The following is a 15,665-nucleotide window of genomic DNA, read 5'->3' as shown; positions in this document are numbered from 1 at the left end:
ACCGGAGACAGACCTCTAATAAGTTTCAAGTGCAGAACCCCTGCAACTGAGCCTCTCATTCACAAGGCAAAGTCAAAAGGATTCAGGATCTTCCTCCCCTCCCAACAAGGCAAAAGCAAGAATTAGCCTCCAGCGGATCTACCGCCGTAGATCCGCAAGGTCTGAGCCCCTCACTTGGTCACTTGGGAGGGTTTCCCGGGTTCCCAGACATATATCAACTCTGATCGATGTGATGGATCACTACCGAGGTATGTACAGTACGTACATGTGGGATGATCAGTTAAGTTATGGCAAATGGCGGTAAACAGAGGAAGTATACGGCAGAGAATAGCCGGGATGGCAGCTCGGAGAAATACACCTTCACCGCGACTCGGGGACTTAGCGAGATTGGGTTGAACGATCCTCGATGTGTGGATATACAGTCTCCAACTATTTCCGAGGAATGAGGCGATCAGTCGATCATGTGAAAGGTTCATTTTTGCGCTGGAATAGGGCGTTGCTTAAAATCGGAGAGGTCACACAGGCTAAGTGAAACGCTTATTGGGCGTCAAAGTACGATTTCTGCGTATCCTCGCGTCAATGCTGGGTGGAGGAATAACGGGCGCTGTAGCCAACCATGTACTTCGTTCTTAGACACTTCTCGCGTTCACCGGGAATGCACGGCCTATCATACTCGTTATTAGAGCCCACTTGCAGTTTTCAGCTGAGCCATGTGTGGAGTATTACATCGTTGAAGAAATTAAAGAAATCCAAGAAATTAAAATGAAGCAATAATATTAATTGGACGAGGTTATGTCAAAGGGGGAACCGTTCCCTGTTCCGCCGCGTCGGGTTACTCCACCCAAACAGAGCTGTCCGATTTCTCTCTCCCTTTTACCTACCTCATGCCACTTCGTCGGATTGTTCCCTGGCTGCTTTCGCAAAGCCTTTGATCAGGCTTCGCGATCGCCATGGAGCCTTTTCCTCCTGCTGATCTGCTGTTCAAGGAGGCCTACTTGGGTCCGCAGGTTCATATCAACGAACTGCCTTTAAATCGTCCAGGTCCCCAGAATGCATCGAATCTACGACGGGCGAATACAGTAGCCCAGGGTGGCAACATAATTAAACGAAATCTAGAGCTGAAGGCGGCGCGTGAGAAAACGGCAGGCCTTCGCGCCAAGGACAGCCATGAGATTTTGCGACACCAGCTGCAGCGGTCCCAAACACATCGAGGGCCACTAGAGGCGCGTCCACCCGGAAGGAAGGCCGGGCATTTCACAGTAGGAAGCGTCGGCCAGAATGGCAAAATATTCCTCAGGTAAATCCAACCTATAACCTGCCGTGCGACATATAGTATGTGCGTTGCTAATTTAGAACTCCCAGACCGATTGCCAATCCGCCGCAAAAAGGCCCACAGCCCGAGCCCTTTGCCCCTGTCGAGACCGCAAACCCCAATCTCCTTCAGCCACAGCGTCATGCAACCGTCCGCGAGGACCCGTCCAGGTGGTCGAGCTCGCAGCTCTCAGAGTTACGCCCGCGCGAAGTTCCCCATCCCGAGTCCGTCCTATCCGAGTCCCCTGCCCCCGAGCTATCGAGCCAGCACCGCGCGAGACCGAATTCCTTCTCGACACTCTCCGAGCAGCAATCGACCGCTGGTGCTGGGAAGCGGGGTGAGCTGCGGATCGTGATTGATAGATCGGAGGACCGGCCCAGGTCCGCAGGTGAGAATTCAGCCCACGCGCTGGAGGTTCCTGTTCCTCGTGCTCGATTTGGGGAGCCGCGGTTCAATGCCGAAGGTGGTGCAATCCTGCAGAGCTCAGTTTACTCGCGAACTCCTATGTCGGACAACTTTCGAAACTCTACCTTGCTCGGGGGCATGGCGGACCCCTTGCCCGGTCTGCGACAGAGTCCATATGCCCGTGATTCCTTCTCGCGGCATCGGCCATCTTTTGCCGTGTCGATGTTTTCGGGCACTGCTGCGATTGATCTGAGTCGAGCTTCGCCGATTCCGAGGAACTCGATGGTGTATGAGTTGAAAGAGCCAGTTGAACCATCTATATACGAAACACTGGTATATGATATGGATGATGGATCCGTTGTTCGATATATTCCTGGCACAAAGGATATCAGTGCTGCTACGCCTGCTCGAATTGTTGCGCAAATATCCTCTGAATCGTTTATGGACTATGAGTTGGTTTCGGACTTCTTCCTAACCTTCCGTTCATACCTCTCCGCCTGCCACCTTTTGGCTCTTCTTCTCGCGCGGTTAGAATGGGCGATCAATCGGCTACAAGACGATGGTCGCATTATTCGGATTCGAACTTTTGCGGCTTTGCGTCATTGGATTCTGAATTACTTTGTTGATGACTTCGTCACGAACTATGATCTCCGGACCCACTTTTGTGATACCATCAACGCGCTGTACCAAAACGTCAAGGCTCGCGAACATGGCGGCACGAGTGATCGGAAGATTCTCATTGATCTCAAGCGATGCTGGAATGGCAAGTGCTCGGTCTATTGGTCTTCTCCTGACTTAGCTCGTGCCTACAATGACTCCGACGTTCCTATTGTACCTGGAAGCGCTCAGATCAACTTACCCAATGCCGATGAGTTGCACCAAAATGTTCCCCTTCCTGGCATGACTCCCCATGCCGATACTACCTTCCACGATAGCTCTCCCCACGCCGCGGCGCATGATCGAAACGATTCTGCCGCAACCGCACAAAGCATTCCCTTCTCCACGAAAAGCGAACAAAGCGTTATGGCACTGTCATGCTCATTCCCCCCCAAATCACCGCGACGCCAGTCTATGTTTGCTTCGAAAGGCAAGGCGCCACGCCCTGTTATATTGGGTGGCCTCACCAAAATCAAAACTCAAACCCCGTCTCACGAACCGCCCATGTCCCCAATCTCGCCCATGGTAACACGACACCCATATCACACACATAGCCATAAAAGAAGCGGAAGCTTCTCTGACTCGGTTCGAGATGATCGATTGCCAATGCTTGCCACGGAGCCAGACACAGGAGCTGCACTGCAGGAGATGCTGGATCCCGTCAGTTTAATTCGCGGAGAACTGTATCCCCCCGCGGAATCATACATGGCAATGATGGCACCAGACTCGCCTCCTCTCCCTCCGCCATCAAAAAATACGAACCCGGATCGTCGAAGCACGCCAGATGTACCCAAGCCGACTGCTAACTCCGGCGTGAGGACCATCATTGGATCGATCAAGCGAGCGTTGCACACCAGAAATGGTGGCCAGAGCGTCTCAGCTCGCATTGCGAATGCGTCCGAGGCTATTTCTTTGCCGTCCCGGGGGAAGACATCTGCAATGCCAACCGGTATGGCTTTTGGTTCGGAGTACTACCGCGAAAGGAAGATGGCTGCTGTTCCCAAGCGCCCTGCTCGGATCGACATACTCTGTGATCAGGTCTTGAAACAGTATCGCCAAGCTATGAACAAGGATGAACCGAAAGATACCCAGGTGCCCCCTGCGTCCGACTTCCAAATGACGCTGCAGGAGCCTGCGTACAACGCTGCTAATCTTTCGCCTATGCAAACCCCCAGGGCTGAGCCGCAGCTTAAGAGTGGAATTACCATGGGTAGTGGGTCGATTGTCATTGTCGATGATACCGGGTTTGAACTACCATTCACGACAGGAGCAGCACCGGAACCGACGCTCAATCCCGATGATCTAGCTTCAGAGCCTGCGGCGCCGACAGAATACGAGCCTTCAACCCAATCCATACCGGTGGAAGGGGAATATCTGCGTCCGATTTGTTACAATGCCGACGAACCGGGAGCAGCTATTTCGAGCGATCTCCCTCCTGCGCGCCCTTTCACGCCACAGAGATCATTCTCCACTAAACGCGGCTCTACGCCGTCGATAAAGAAGAATTCTCTTGCTTTACGGCTTCGAAAGTACGCATCGTTCCAGAGCGGCGTATCAAGACAACGCTACTCACAGAGCAGTGAGGCAGGAGAATCGATTGCTGGATCAGAAGCAACGCAGGATCAGAATGGAAAGCACTTGGGGCCGGCTCTTCGCAGGCGGCGAGGTGGAAACCTGCGTCAAATGCAGACTGGGGATGATCTCGAGGACCACCCGGCCCATGACTCGTTTGGATCTTGGAATGCCTCCATAGCGGACACTGCCCTTTCTGAGAGTGATGTTTCTAGGCCTCCTTCCACCTTGATCCCTCCCAACCCTCGGTTCTCGCTCATCCAGCCTCGTTCTTCTCGGAAACTTAGACGTTCTTTTGAGTCAGTTATTGCCAAGTTTGCGCAGATTCCTGATGATGATGATGGTGGTGTTGAATCTACGCTGTTGAAACTGGAGGGCAAGTGGAATGGGCCTGGTAGTGCGAATCGGAACTCCACGTTTGCGCAAGCTGAGGCATCTCGAGATGCTGGTGCGCATCGCTCTCACCGAGAACAGGCGCTGGCCCCGCATGGCCTTGACACTGCGAAGGCTCAAGTTGGTTGGGATGTTCTCACTCGGAGGAGGCAGACGGACAAGTCTGCGTATTCTACGGTTGGCGGTCATCTGGCACCACCGAGGCCATACTCTGACTCCGTGGCCGAGTCTGAAGAATCCTATAATTCCATCCCGCTTCTTGAAAGAGGGTTGACTGATGAATCCATGAAACGACCGCCTACAAGCCAACCGGCGCACTACGATCAGTATGGTGCTCCGCTCAGTCTCATTTCCAGCCGGGATACGTCCGATAATGCTTCCTCGCACCCCTCGATTCAGATCGTGCACAAAACCGAAAGCATGCGGCGGATTCCTTGCGGCTCAACCGTTCCTGCGTCAGGATTACTGGGTGACGGTCAGGTTACTCCAAAGCGCTTGTCGGCTCTTTCCTCTGAAATGTCAGTCGATATCATTGATCCGAATGAAGCTATGGGTGCACGACAGTCCACCGATACTCGCAGTCTGAGTTCATCAACTGTCGAGATTCCACCTCACCCCCTGGCGCACCCTCCCTCCCCGCCTATGACTATTCAACATCCGGGCTCGTTCACGTCCTGCGCCTCGCCAATGGATAAAGTCCTGTTCCAAACTCATCCTCTTACGCCTGAGACATCCCCCAGGCACAAAGATATGACAGGCATTGCTCAACGCCCGATCAATGTACAGCAGATCTCAAGCAATGTTTTGTTCAATTCAGAAAACCACCATCCCGCCCAGAACCCCATCACCATCCTCGCGCCGCCCGACCACGTCCCCTTTGTTCTCGCCTGCGAATCCCAAGTCCTCGCCCACCAATTAACCGTAATAGAAATGGCCGCGCTAAGCGAGATCGACTGGCGAGACCTAGTCGAGATGAAATGGAGCAACGGCTCCCCACTAATCCTAAACTGGGTCCAGTTCCTGACGACCGAAAAACGCAAAGGCATTGACCTAGTCGTCGGCCGTTTCAACCTAATGGTAAAATGGATCTTATCCGAGATCGTGCTGACCCGCGACGTCAACGAGCGAGCCCGCACGATCGTCAAATACATCCATACCGCCGCGCATGCACGTCGCATCTGCAATTACGCCACCATGCTCCAGATCGCCATCGCCCTGTCCTCATCTGACTGCACACGCCTGCAGAAGACGTGGCAGCTTATCCCCTTGGAGGATAAGCGGTTGTTCAAGGATATGGAGTGTCTCATCCAGCCGGTGCGCAACTTTAATGATTTGCGCGTCGAGATGGAGACAGCCAATTTGCAGGAAGGATGCATTCCTTTTATCGGTCTATATGTGCACGACCTTACCTATAACGCTCAGAAACCCGCCCAGATCAGCAGTAGTGACGGTGGTCTACTGGTCAACTTCGAGCGGTATCGCACTGCTGCTCGCATCGTTAAAAGCTTGCTTCGTCTCATTGACGCCAGCACGAAATACCGCTTCCAGCCCGTGCAGGGTATCATCGAGCGATGCTTGTGGATTGGATCTCTCCCCGAGGAGGAGATCCAAGCTCGCAGCAAGGCACTTGAATAACCACCATCCTTTTTTTTATTCGTTTTGTTGGATCTGGGATCTTGGCCCAGTCCATTATGTATTACAATCTCTGTGCTTGTGATTGGATAGTTTATACCCCCTATTTCAGAGGTTGCTTTGTTCCTCTGCTCATGTTTGTTCCCAGCATTTGCATCTGGTTTCGTTCTTTTTGGATTTCCTTATATTTCTTTCGGTGATGTTGCTCGGTTGTTATATGACAGTTATCTGCCCATGCATGCCCGCTAAGGTTTGCTCTCTTCATCTTAATCATCGACGTCGTTGGATCGATGTTCCCTATGTACCCTACTCTATTTGGCCTGAACGTGCCTTCCATGTCGTGCCTGGATTTCAGAGCGTTTTTGCATCCGAGCGTGGCATTTGCTGATTTTGTGTCTTTCGTTGATAGCGTTTTTCTTTTTTGAATTAGCATGGCAGATCAACTTATAATACACATAGGTATCAACATATTGTCATACCGATCCCATAGAACAAATGAAACCAGCATTCAAATTATTCTTAAATAAACTTCTATATAAATAGTAGCTAAACCAAAACGATTCTAGCCCCAAAACAAACAATTTAACCCCGTTTGACCCAAAGTACCCAAAAAGCCCAAAGGTGCGCGTCATATCGATCATCCAGGAACGGAACACCATTTTCGGCTCCCGACCACCTACCTCAACCCACCACATCTCTCTCCAACAACCAATATCCACGGGTGCGAACACCCTTATCGACCACAATCCCCAAGGGCCCGTTCCATCCCACCCACTCCGACCCCTTTGATGTCCCCCCTCAGGGCCGGACAGCCAGCCCGCCACGATGGACACGACCGAACCGCGGCGCGGGGGTTCAGAGGACTCCGTCCGCTCCAATAATGACATCGCCTTCCAAGAACCGAAACAGGAGCTCCCTGACGACCTACCGAAATCTCTGGATGATCGTCGCTCTGTTCCTGTTTTCCATGCGGAGACTGAGATGTACGATGCCTGGCAAGGTGAGCAACAGAAAGAGAACGAACGCGCAGCTTTCGTCCCCGGACACGCTGGACGAATACACCCATACCCATATCCATACCCAGCAAACATCCACATCCCTAAAACTCCAAACTAACAAACTCCCCAAAATACCAGGTCAATCCCAATTCCTAACAACACCAGTCGCCGCAAAACCCCTCCCATTCAGCCTAACACTAGACGACCACACACATGACACAGAACACGAGCTCCGAGCCCACTACGGGCGCGATCTGGAAGACAGTGACGCCCGACTGATGGAAATGCTGGCCGCCCAAGCCGCGCATCGCGAAGTGGATTCTCTCAGTGCGGACGAGGAGACCATTGCCGTTGATGAGAAGCTGACCGATGATGAGAAGCGCGATATACTGCAGAAGAGCTTGAATATGGCGGCTAGTAATGGGGATGTGGAGCGCGTGCGGAAACTCGTGCGTGGGAATGCCAGGCCTTTTGTTGATGTTAATATGCCTGATGAGGAGGGGACTGTTCCGTTGATTTATGCTAGTTGTTTCGTGGGTCCTTTCCGTCTTTTCTTTAATTTTCTTTTGTGTTTGGTTTGGTTCGGAGGTGAACGTGTGGCTGACGGGTCTTCTTTTAGGGTCATCAAGAGGTCGTTGCCGCGCTTATTGATGCTGGGGCTTTGGTTGACAAGCAGGATCGCAATCAGTGGAGTGCGCTGATGTGGGCTATGACGAACCGCCATAAGACTATTGCGAAGATTCTTCTTGATCACGGGGCCTCGCCGGATATTAAGTCTTCGTCTGGAGGTACTGCGCTTGATTTTGCCCAGCCTGGAAGTGAAATCTCTGAGTATCTGCATGAAAATGGGTATAATTTTGGTGCTGGGGCTATTGAGGATGATTTCTATGATGCTGGGCTGGCACATGGCCGGTTTGAAGAAGAATTGGCTGAGACTGAGATGAAGCGGAGAATGATGATGGAAGAGAGCGCTATTAATTTGGAAGTTGATTTGTCCAGTCTGGGGCTTGACGAGAAATTCGAGGTGAGTTGGAGAGTACCCGTGTACTTACCTGGCATGGGCATGGGCTAACTCGAGTTCGCACAGCCGTCTGATGAGGATGAGCTAGAAGAAGAGCAACAGGAATTTGTCTGGGATCGGTGTCTGAACGACCAGATGTTTGTCTTCCAGGACCATGAACTGGAGCGCATCTTGGATATCATCATCACCAACATGACTCCCCAGCGGTCTCCATCTCAAAAACCAGTGCCTGCAAATCTCCTCTTCCTCAGTGCACGTTATGCGCATTATCATGCCAGCCCGGAGCTGCTCGCAACGCTATTGACGTCTGCGATGGACAAGATCAATGACGTTGTCGAACGCTACCAATGGGACATGACCATGCAAGCATTCTGGTTGTCAAATGCCACGCTACTTCTTCATTACCTCAAGAAGGATGGCGGTCTGGTAGAATCTACGGTCGAGTTCCAGCTCCATTTGGCAGAGCTGATCAACGAGATTTTCGTTCTCATCATTCGTGACGCCGAGCGTCGAATGAACAAAGTCCTGGATGCGGCTATGCTGGACCATGAGACCATCCCTGGACTGGAAGATGTTGCCTTCCAAAATGAATGGAAACTCTTCCGCAAAAACAAAAATAAAACCCCTGAACCTGCCGAGAAGCGATTCCGGCCTCCATCTCCGCGCCGACGAGCGCAGGTTTCGCCCCGAAACATCACCTCCTTACTTTCATCGACCCTTTTTGTACTTGATCTATACGACGTCCACTCCGTGATCGCAACACAGATCCTCTCCCAACTCCTTTACTGGCTCGGTGCCGAGATCTTCAATCGGATCATGAGCACGAAACGTTACCTGGCGCGCACAAAGGCGATGCAGATCCGCATGAACGTGTCAACTTTAGAAGACTGGGCGCGCTCCAATAACCGACAACCCGAGCACTATGAAAACGGGTCTACATCTTGCACCGGAGAGACCACAATCGAAGCCGCCCGTCGACATCTGGCGCCAGTTATCCAACTCCTCCAGTGGCTGCAATGCTTCTCCTCGCTCGGCGACGACCACGAATCGCTCGTGACAACCCTTCTCCAACTCCAGCAACTCACCCCTGCCCAGCTTCTTCACGCCGTCAAGTCCTACCGCCCAGAAGTCGGCGAGAAGGGTCTCACCAAGCAAGCAATGAAGTTCCTCCTTGAGATGCAGCGCGACCCAGGAGTCCTCTTCCGCGAGCAACAAAAAATACAAGACGAGAAGAAAAGAGCCGCAGCCGGGCCAGCGTCCGACGCAGCAGAGGGTCGTCCAAAAACACCATCAAAGGACCAACCCTCCGACGCACCCACATCCCCAGACCCGGGTCTTTCCCCGGGCTCAGCAGGCGCCTCCTCCAGACCAGCAAGCATGGTTGCCATCAGGAACGACGAACGCCCGGGTGGCGGCAACGCTGTCATCCTTGACCCGACCCTCTTCCTCCCCTTCTCCCTCCCAACCAGCACAGACATGCTAATCAGCTACGGCGCCGGCTTCGGCGGTACGAATCGCGAACGAGCACGCAAGTACATCCCCACCGTTCCACCAGAGGTTCTTAGCCGATTTGATCGTGGCGATGCATGAACTAGTCCAGTCAATTACCGATACCCTGCGCTTTTTTTGGCTTTCGCTGTCGCTTTTTCGCTTGCGAGAAATGTGCGATGCGGGGCTTGCACGTTGGCATCTGTTGCGCTGGGTATATAATTTAAATGGATATCATCTGCATCTGTATCTGCATTGGTGTCAATAAGTATCGTCTAGTATAACTTTAGTCAATGCACAGTAGACGGCAACAGTATGTATGTCTCTCGCTTCGCTCCCGTCGGCGAAGCCCGCTCCGGGAGCTGTTGGCTGTTGGGTTGTCTTGGCTTAACGTGTTGGGACAGGGTTTGAGCATGGCTTTTTTTTAACCTCCGCTACTGGCTTAGTGGGTAGCACGTCAGCTTACCAGATATGCCAGTGGATTCCACCGCAGACACCCTGCAGATGGAGTACATGTCGGGTGGAAGTGAAGGTATTCTGTGGAAGGGCACGTTCGTCTGATTTGGGGGGAGATCTCGTTTCAGATTCAAGTAATTGAGAACTTAGGTCTGCATTCATGTTATGTATCCAAGACCAAGAATCCGATCCGTGCAAGATCTTCCAGGGTGTACACTCCGTACATAAACATGAGCTGTAAAGACAATGCATCATATCCCACTGCCAAGCTATGACGCAGACTAGATCGTAGTCGAAATACGAGACATGTCCCCAGTAAATATACGAAGCGAGCGTGAGGCTCTGAAAATGGATATTGGTGCTCTCCATTGGGTTGTGGAGATGCGTTGTCGTGTTCATATTTTCCTAATGAAGTATAGCCAGATGCTAATTCTGGAGTAAGTCGAGCCGACGGTACTTATTTGTGTATTTTCTATGCATCTCTCGCACTTGGCAACGCTTTCTTCCATTTTGGCCGACCTGTAAGTGTATGAGGTGTACATATCCCAGTCCCAGCCATTTCGCTTCGCAATTGCAGCCTAAAATAGCTTCGAAAAGGATCGAGTGGATCAGCGCTTGCGCATCCCGCTTGGATATGCCGAGTGCCATTGGCGCCGGCCCACTGTGAGATCTTGCTTATTCGCACATTTTGGAATTGTAGTAAGTTCCGAGGGCTGGGCTGGGATTATAAGCCGCTAAGTACAAAAGAATATGCCCATAGTCGGTGTAAATTACTCATTGTTTATACTTGCCCCTCTCTATAGACGATCTGTCTAGCCCTAATGTAGGCCCCATACTCCGCGATCTGGCCTCTTTCTCTTCTTCAAGCAATTGGCTTCTTTTCCACGGTCCGACCCGCGATGTTTCAGGACCTTAAAATGGAGGTCAAGTGTCTCCTGTTTCAATCCTCGTTTCAACAATTATAACACGCATTGCGCATTACGTACCCCCATATACGGGGCAAAGCCCCAAAGAGTACGTCGTTTCCTAATCGGGTAGCTTCTGCTTTCAAATCTTCACCTTCACATCTTCACATCTCCCCTTCTTCTCTCCTAACCCACATGTAATATTCCGTTCAGCCCTTCGCGGCTGCCAAATCCAACATGAAGCTTACTCCCAGATCCCAGACCGGGAACGACCTCCATGATTCTCGCAGAAGACCAAAACGACCTCGACGTTCCCCAATAAAGCCCGAGTCGTCGCCGGATGCGCCATACGGTTTCCCAAATATTTTAATGGGATCTACTCAGAATGACCTGGTCCCGCCCTCGGGCTTGCACCGCTTACCACGACCACCAAGCTTGCCGAATCCTCTTCCTCCCCCACCAGCTGCATGGCAGGGCGAACAGATGACCGAGTGGCTGAGGGCCAAAACTGAGGAAGATCGTCGCAAGCAGGCTGAGGAGAGGACGCAGCAGGAGAGTTTGATTTTGGAACAGCGCCGTGTTGAGCAGTCTATGCTGGCTGATTGTTTGAGGGCTGGTATGCCGCCGCATTTTCTTCCGTGGATTTTTGCGGCTTTTCAGCATACTTCTGCTGCCGCTCAGAGTGCTTCTACGGTGCCGCAGCTGAGTTCAAATATGGATTTTCAGCAGTGGTCGACAGCTACTAGAGCTGCTCAACCTCAATCTCAAGCTCAGCCTCAAGCCTTAGCTCAATCTCAACCGCCTCCTTTACCTTCTTTGTCTGCTCAAGCTCAACAGCAGAGCTATCAGGGACCCGTGTCTTCCATGAATCCGCCGCCGTCTCAGGCTCAGCAGCCAGCGCAAACGCCAGCACAGCCTGTACAGAAATCACCTAGTGAGTTAACATCCATTGTTTTCAATAAGAGTATACCAAGCAATCGCAGCCCAATTTGCCGCGGCTCGAGCTGTTGCGCAAAATGTTGCCAGCGTTGAAAATTCCAAGACCACATGTATGTTGCTCACACAACTGTCCAGGTTTCAGACAATCGTTCCCTATCATGGGCCCTGTCTCTCATCCGCCTCGATCCATGGAGCTCCAAGGCAAATCTCGGTCCTCTGGTGCGCGACACACGATTACTGCACGTCCTCATTTCCCACCTCTTCCTAATTGGGCCTGGGACTACCGACAGCCACCACCTCTCGCCTTCCACCACTGGACTCCGCCAGAGAGTCTGCAAGCTCAATCCCAATCGCAACCGCAGTCGCAATCACAGAATCCAGCAATCACAACCCATGATTCTGGTGCTCCTCCAAAACCACCTGCGTCCAACCTCCGTTCGGAGCAAAACTCCCCAGTCCAAAAACGGAAAGACGAGAGATCGCATCAAAAAGTGCCTCCCCCCTCGTCCCGTGTACTCGATGCTTCTACCAGGAGACAAGATTCAAGCGACAACTCGCGTGGAATTTGGTCGCAGCCTCATCGGCGCCAGATCAGTGATGTGTCTAGCACAGAAGGCGCTTGTGGTAATGACGAGGGCGAGTCTTCCGAGCAATTCTCTGAAATGACTCCAGCTATCACAGACTTATCCAGTATCCACAACACCCAGGACGTCAATGTGGGAAGTCGGAATGAGTCTTCCACACGTCAGTGAATTGATTCGACGACTACCCAGCTCGCTTGAAGCACTGGGCTTTTGTTACTCTCTTTTGTTTTCTGTCTGTCTCTTTTCTAATCATCCTTAGCTATTCAGCGTGTGAAGATTCTTTGTGGGTATAGATAGGTGCATCCTGTGAAAATGGGCCTGGTGTATATGTTAATGTTTATGCTTATGGATTGGGAGGGGTTTTGGGCTGTGTTTTTCGCCCGGCTTCAGGAGGCTTTGTATTCAAAGATACCAATTTCCATTGGACATTATTACTTTTATTCTACTCTACGACAGTACAGAAGTAAATGCTAACACAAAAATAGATATAAGGTTGAGGTATCAAAACTCTTGGCATGTCCGGTATGACATCGCCACACGTCATACCAGCCCTGATGATAATCCTATGGAAACCTGTAAAGCAACTCGGGGGCATCCTGGGGTTCTCCACATATAGGATGACTATTTCACTTCCAGCATTCTCCTTCCTACACTATCCGCCTACAACCACCACTCATTAACTACCAACCTCCAGCAATATCATATCATATCATCATCCATCCAAACCAACCAAAATGGCCACATTCATGCGCCTTCGAGGCAACCTCCAACCCAGAACCTCACTCCTCCGCCTAAACCAGATCATTTCTTCTTCCGTTGCCAGACCGACAACCCAAATTCAAACTCAAATCCAAAACCGAAGCTACGCCCAAAAACAAGACAAAGCACCACCCCCCTCAAGCCAAGACCAAGCCAAGCCCTCTCCAAACCATCCAATCCCCTCAAACAAAGCACAGCCAACCCTGAACGATGGGAACCAGTCACCGATTGCCGACGACGAGGGGAATTTGAAGGATGATTTGCCTGAGGATGTTAAGCGTCATAATGAGGAGGTGGAGGATCGTTACGATAGGCCTTATAATCATATGGGTGATAAGGGGTCTCCGGAGAATAACTTTGAGAATTAGGTTGGAGACGGGTTTGTTGGGGTATGTTGGATGCTAAATGCTGGGTGATGGCGTTGTCTTAAGGATTGAGGCATGGATTGGATCTGGGTCTTGTATTTCTATCATGTTTTATGTATCAAGTAGGTATAGCCACCATGAATTGAACAAATTGATTATGAGGAAATCATCAAGACATATTGAAGTATAAGTCGGAGAACGAATATGGCTTCGGAAGGGGTAAGTAGTAGCTCCCGGGGGTAGAAGAATATATTATCCCGTTGCAAAGTTTATTGATACTTCTCGGAACCTCGTGTGGTAAGACAAGGAAGGTATATCTACGTAAGTATTATCACGTCTACAGAGGATTAAGTTCGTAGAAAACCGATTGCTAAGAGTAGATCTAGATGTCTGTGTACAGTTTAAAACTATCCCATTATTGGTTCAAAACCAATCTCCAGCAAGAATCAGATAAAAAGAAAATTGAAAATGGCACAGTGCACTGTGAAGTTCCTCAGTTCCTCAGTTCCTCAGCTGACAGGCAGCTTGCCCAAGTCACCCTTTCCGTCCTTGATCCAATCCTTATCGACGAGATTCTCACGCTCAGCATAGAGCTGCTTGTAGGCACCACGGATGGTTCCGTCGCTGACGTGAGCAACCTGGGAGATCTCCTTGGCAGTCTTGCCATGACCCATCAGATACGAAGCCATGTAGATACAGGCCGCGACAATAGACAGGGGAGAACGTCCGGCCAAGGAGCCCGAGGCAGTGACACGGTCCGAGAGCGAAATGGAAACGCTGGTAACCTGGTATGGGAGATCGAGAAGGTTGCAGAAACGGTTGCAGAGGTCGCTGGGCTTAGTTGAGGTGGTGGCTGTGTAGCCCTCGTTGGGATCCGCGACACCACCGCTCTGGACGGTAGCGTTGTAGCGCTCGATGTTCTGAGAAGTGAAGAATTTCTCCAGAGCCTTGTAGATGCGGCCAATTTCCTTGCGGGTAACCTTGGTTACGGCGAAGATTTCGGTGAAAGTACGTGGGACCTTGCACTGACGGCATGCGATGAAGATGCACCCGGCAATGATGACATCCTGCGACTTTCCCTTGAATGCCTTGGCATCATCGACCACCTTGAAGAGATACTTGGCTGTATCAGCCACGGTCTTCTGGATGTTGAAGCCGTCACATAAAGCACCGATTTCCTTGTAAGCGGCCATGAGCTGCTTGTTCGCCTTCTCGTTCGACTGCTTGTTCTGCGCGCGGTACAGATCGCGGGCACGGTGGCCCGTGCCACCACTGGCGATGGTAGTCTCCAGCTGAGCGCCGTTGAGCAGAGGGTTCGAAGCGTCTCCGACACGGGAGGGATCATCGTTGTTCTGATCGTCGTTCGAGAATGTACGCCATTCGGAGTGCACATCGATCTCGCGGTCCGCGAGAACGAGACCGCAAGAGCCGCAAACGGTTTCGTGGGAGTCGGGGAATTCCAGGTTGGGAGGGACCTCCTTGCATTCTGGGCAGAGGAGGTGGGCGGAGAGGTTCTTCTTCCACGGAGCCGCGGCCTCAGCTTTCACGGCAGGAGTAGCCATCTTTTGCGATTTCAGAGAACTTTCGAATCTATCGGTGCGTCTTTTCGCGATGATTTTTGGGGTTCTGCGCAGGTTGTATTTGCGGTTATAATAGCGAAGAAAGAGCGGCGAATACAGCTTGGCGGCTGCAGAGCGTTAAAGAAAGAGGGCCACCTGTAAAGGACCTCTCAAGAGAGGAACAAAGACGAGAAAGCGATTTCTTCAAAGCCACTGTTTGCACAGTGATGTTAGTCCAAGATCTCAGAGCCAGTGCTTTGTGTCAAGGAACCATGGCAGAGTTGTATGGCTAAAGCCTCCAACAAAGCCATGCACAACCGGAACGAAGAGGTCATTGTTACCTTTTACCGGCTAGACCCCTCGGGGTTCGAAGAATTACCCCCCAGTCAGAACAGAGCCTTCACCAGTCTGCGCTTTCGAGTCGAAAGTGGAACAGAAACCTCGCCTCAGCTTGTCCAGCCGCGTTGAACCAGTCAAGGTCTCCGTAAGAAGGTCTCTCACGAAATGGGGACAGGCTGAGGATGAGAACACGAAGTCAAGGACCGGGGGAGATGGGAGTGACAACGAGAGTGAGGTGAAGAGAGTAGCAGAATGAATAAGAAGTCCGAATCGGGCTTGGT

General features: G+C 51.5%; 5 protein-coding genes across 5 annotated transcripts; 4 read left to right on the top strand and 1 right to left on the bottom strand.

The window, feature by feature from the left end:
- Positions 1-950: 950 nt before the first annotated feature.
- PENARI_c001G06323 (mitotic regulator LTE1) lies at positions 951-5,974 on the top strand (the record flags this gene model as incomplete). Its single annotated transcript, XM_022626629.1, has 2 exons — positions 951-1,297; positions 1,363-5,974. 2 exons carry the CDS (start codon positions 951-953, stop codon positions 5,972-5,974), a joined length of 4,959 nt encoding a protein of 1,652 aa, XP_022493697.1.
- An 822-nt stretch (positions 5,975-6,796) lies between these two features.
- On the top strand, positions 6,797-9,580 carry PENARI_c001G10104 (uncharacterized protein; the record flags this gene model as incomplete). Its single annotated transcript, XM_022626923.1, has 4 exons — positions 6,797-6,971; positions 7,108-7,502; positions 7,589-7,993; positions 8,057-9,580. The coding sequence occupies 4 exons, from the start codon at positions 6,797-6,799 to the stop codon at positions 9,578-9,580; spliced, it is 2,499 nt and encodes an 832-aa protein (XP_022493691.1).
- A 1,496-nt stretch (positions 9,581-11,076) lies between these two features.
- Positions 11,077-12,530, top strand: PENARI_c001G02542 (uncharacterized protein; the record flags this gene model as incomplete). Its single annotated transcript, XM_022626316.1, has 2 exons — positions 11,077-11,773; positions 11,914-12,530. 2 exons carry the CDS (start codon positions 11,077-11,079, stop codon positions 12,528-12,530), a joined length of 1,314 nt encoding a protein of 437 aa, XP_022493681.1.
- A 566-nt stretch (positions 12,531-13,096) lies between these two features.
- PENARI_c001G05224 (uncharacterized protein) lies at positions 13,097-13,489 on the top strand (the record flags this gene model as incomplete). The annotated part of the gene is made up of 1 exon (XM_022626538.1): positions 13,097-13,489. The coding sequence occupies one exon, from the start codon at positions 13,097-13,099 to the stop codon at positions 13,487-13,489; it is 393 nt and encodes a 130-aa protein (XP_022493466.1).
- A 506-nt stretch (positions 13,490-13,995) lies between these two features.
- On the bottom strand, positions 13,996-15,048 carry PENARI_c001G05134 (transcription factor SUA7; the record flags this gene model as incomplete). The annotated part of the gene is made up of 1 exon (XM_022626522.1): positions 13,996-15,048. The coding sequence occupies one exon, from the start codon at positions 15,046-15,048 to the stop codon at positions 13,996-13,998; it is 1,053 nt and encodes a 350-aa protein (XP_022493640.1).
- Between the last annotated feature and the right edge of the window lie 617 nt (positions 15,049-15,665).

The sequence above is a fragment of the Penicillium arizonense genome (genome assembly GCF_001773325.1).
Source record: "Penicillium arizonense strain CBS 141311 chromosome Unknown PENARI_contig001, whole genome shotgun sequence".
NCBI lineage: Eukaryota > Fungi > Ascomycota > Eurotiomycetes > Eurotiales > Aspergillaceae > Penicillium > Penicillium arizonense.
Note: the sequence above shows the minus strand (reverse complement) of the source record. Positions and strands in the feature narration are given on the sequence as shown.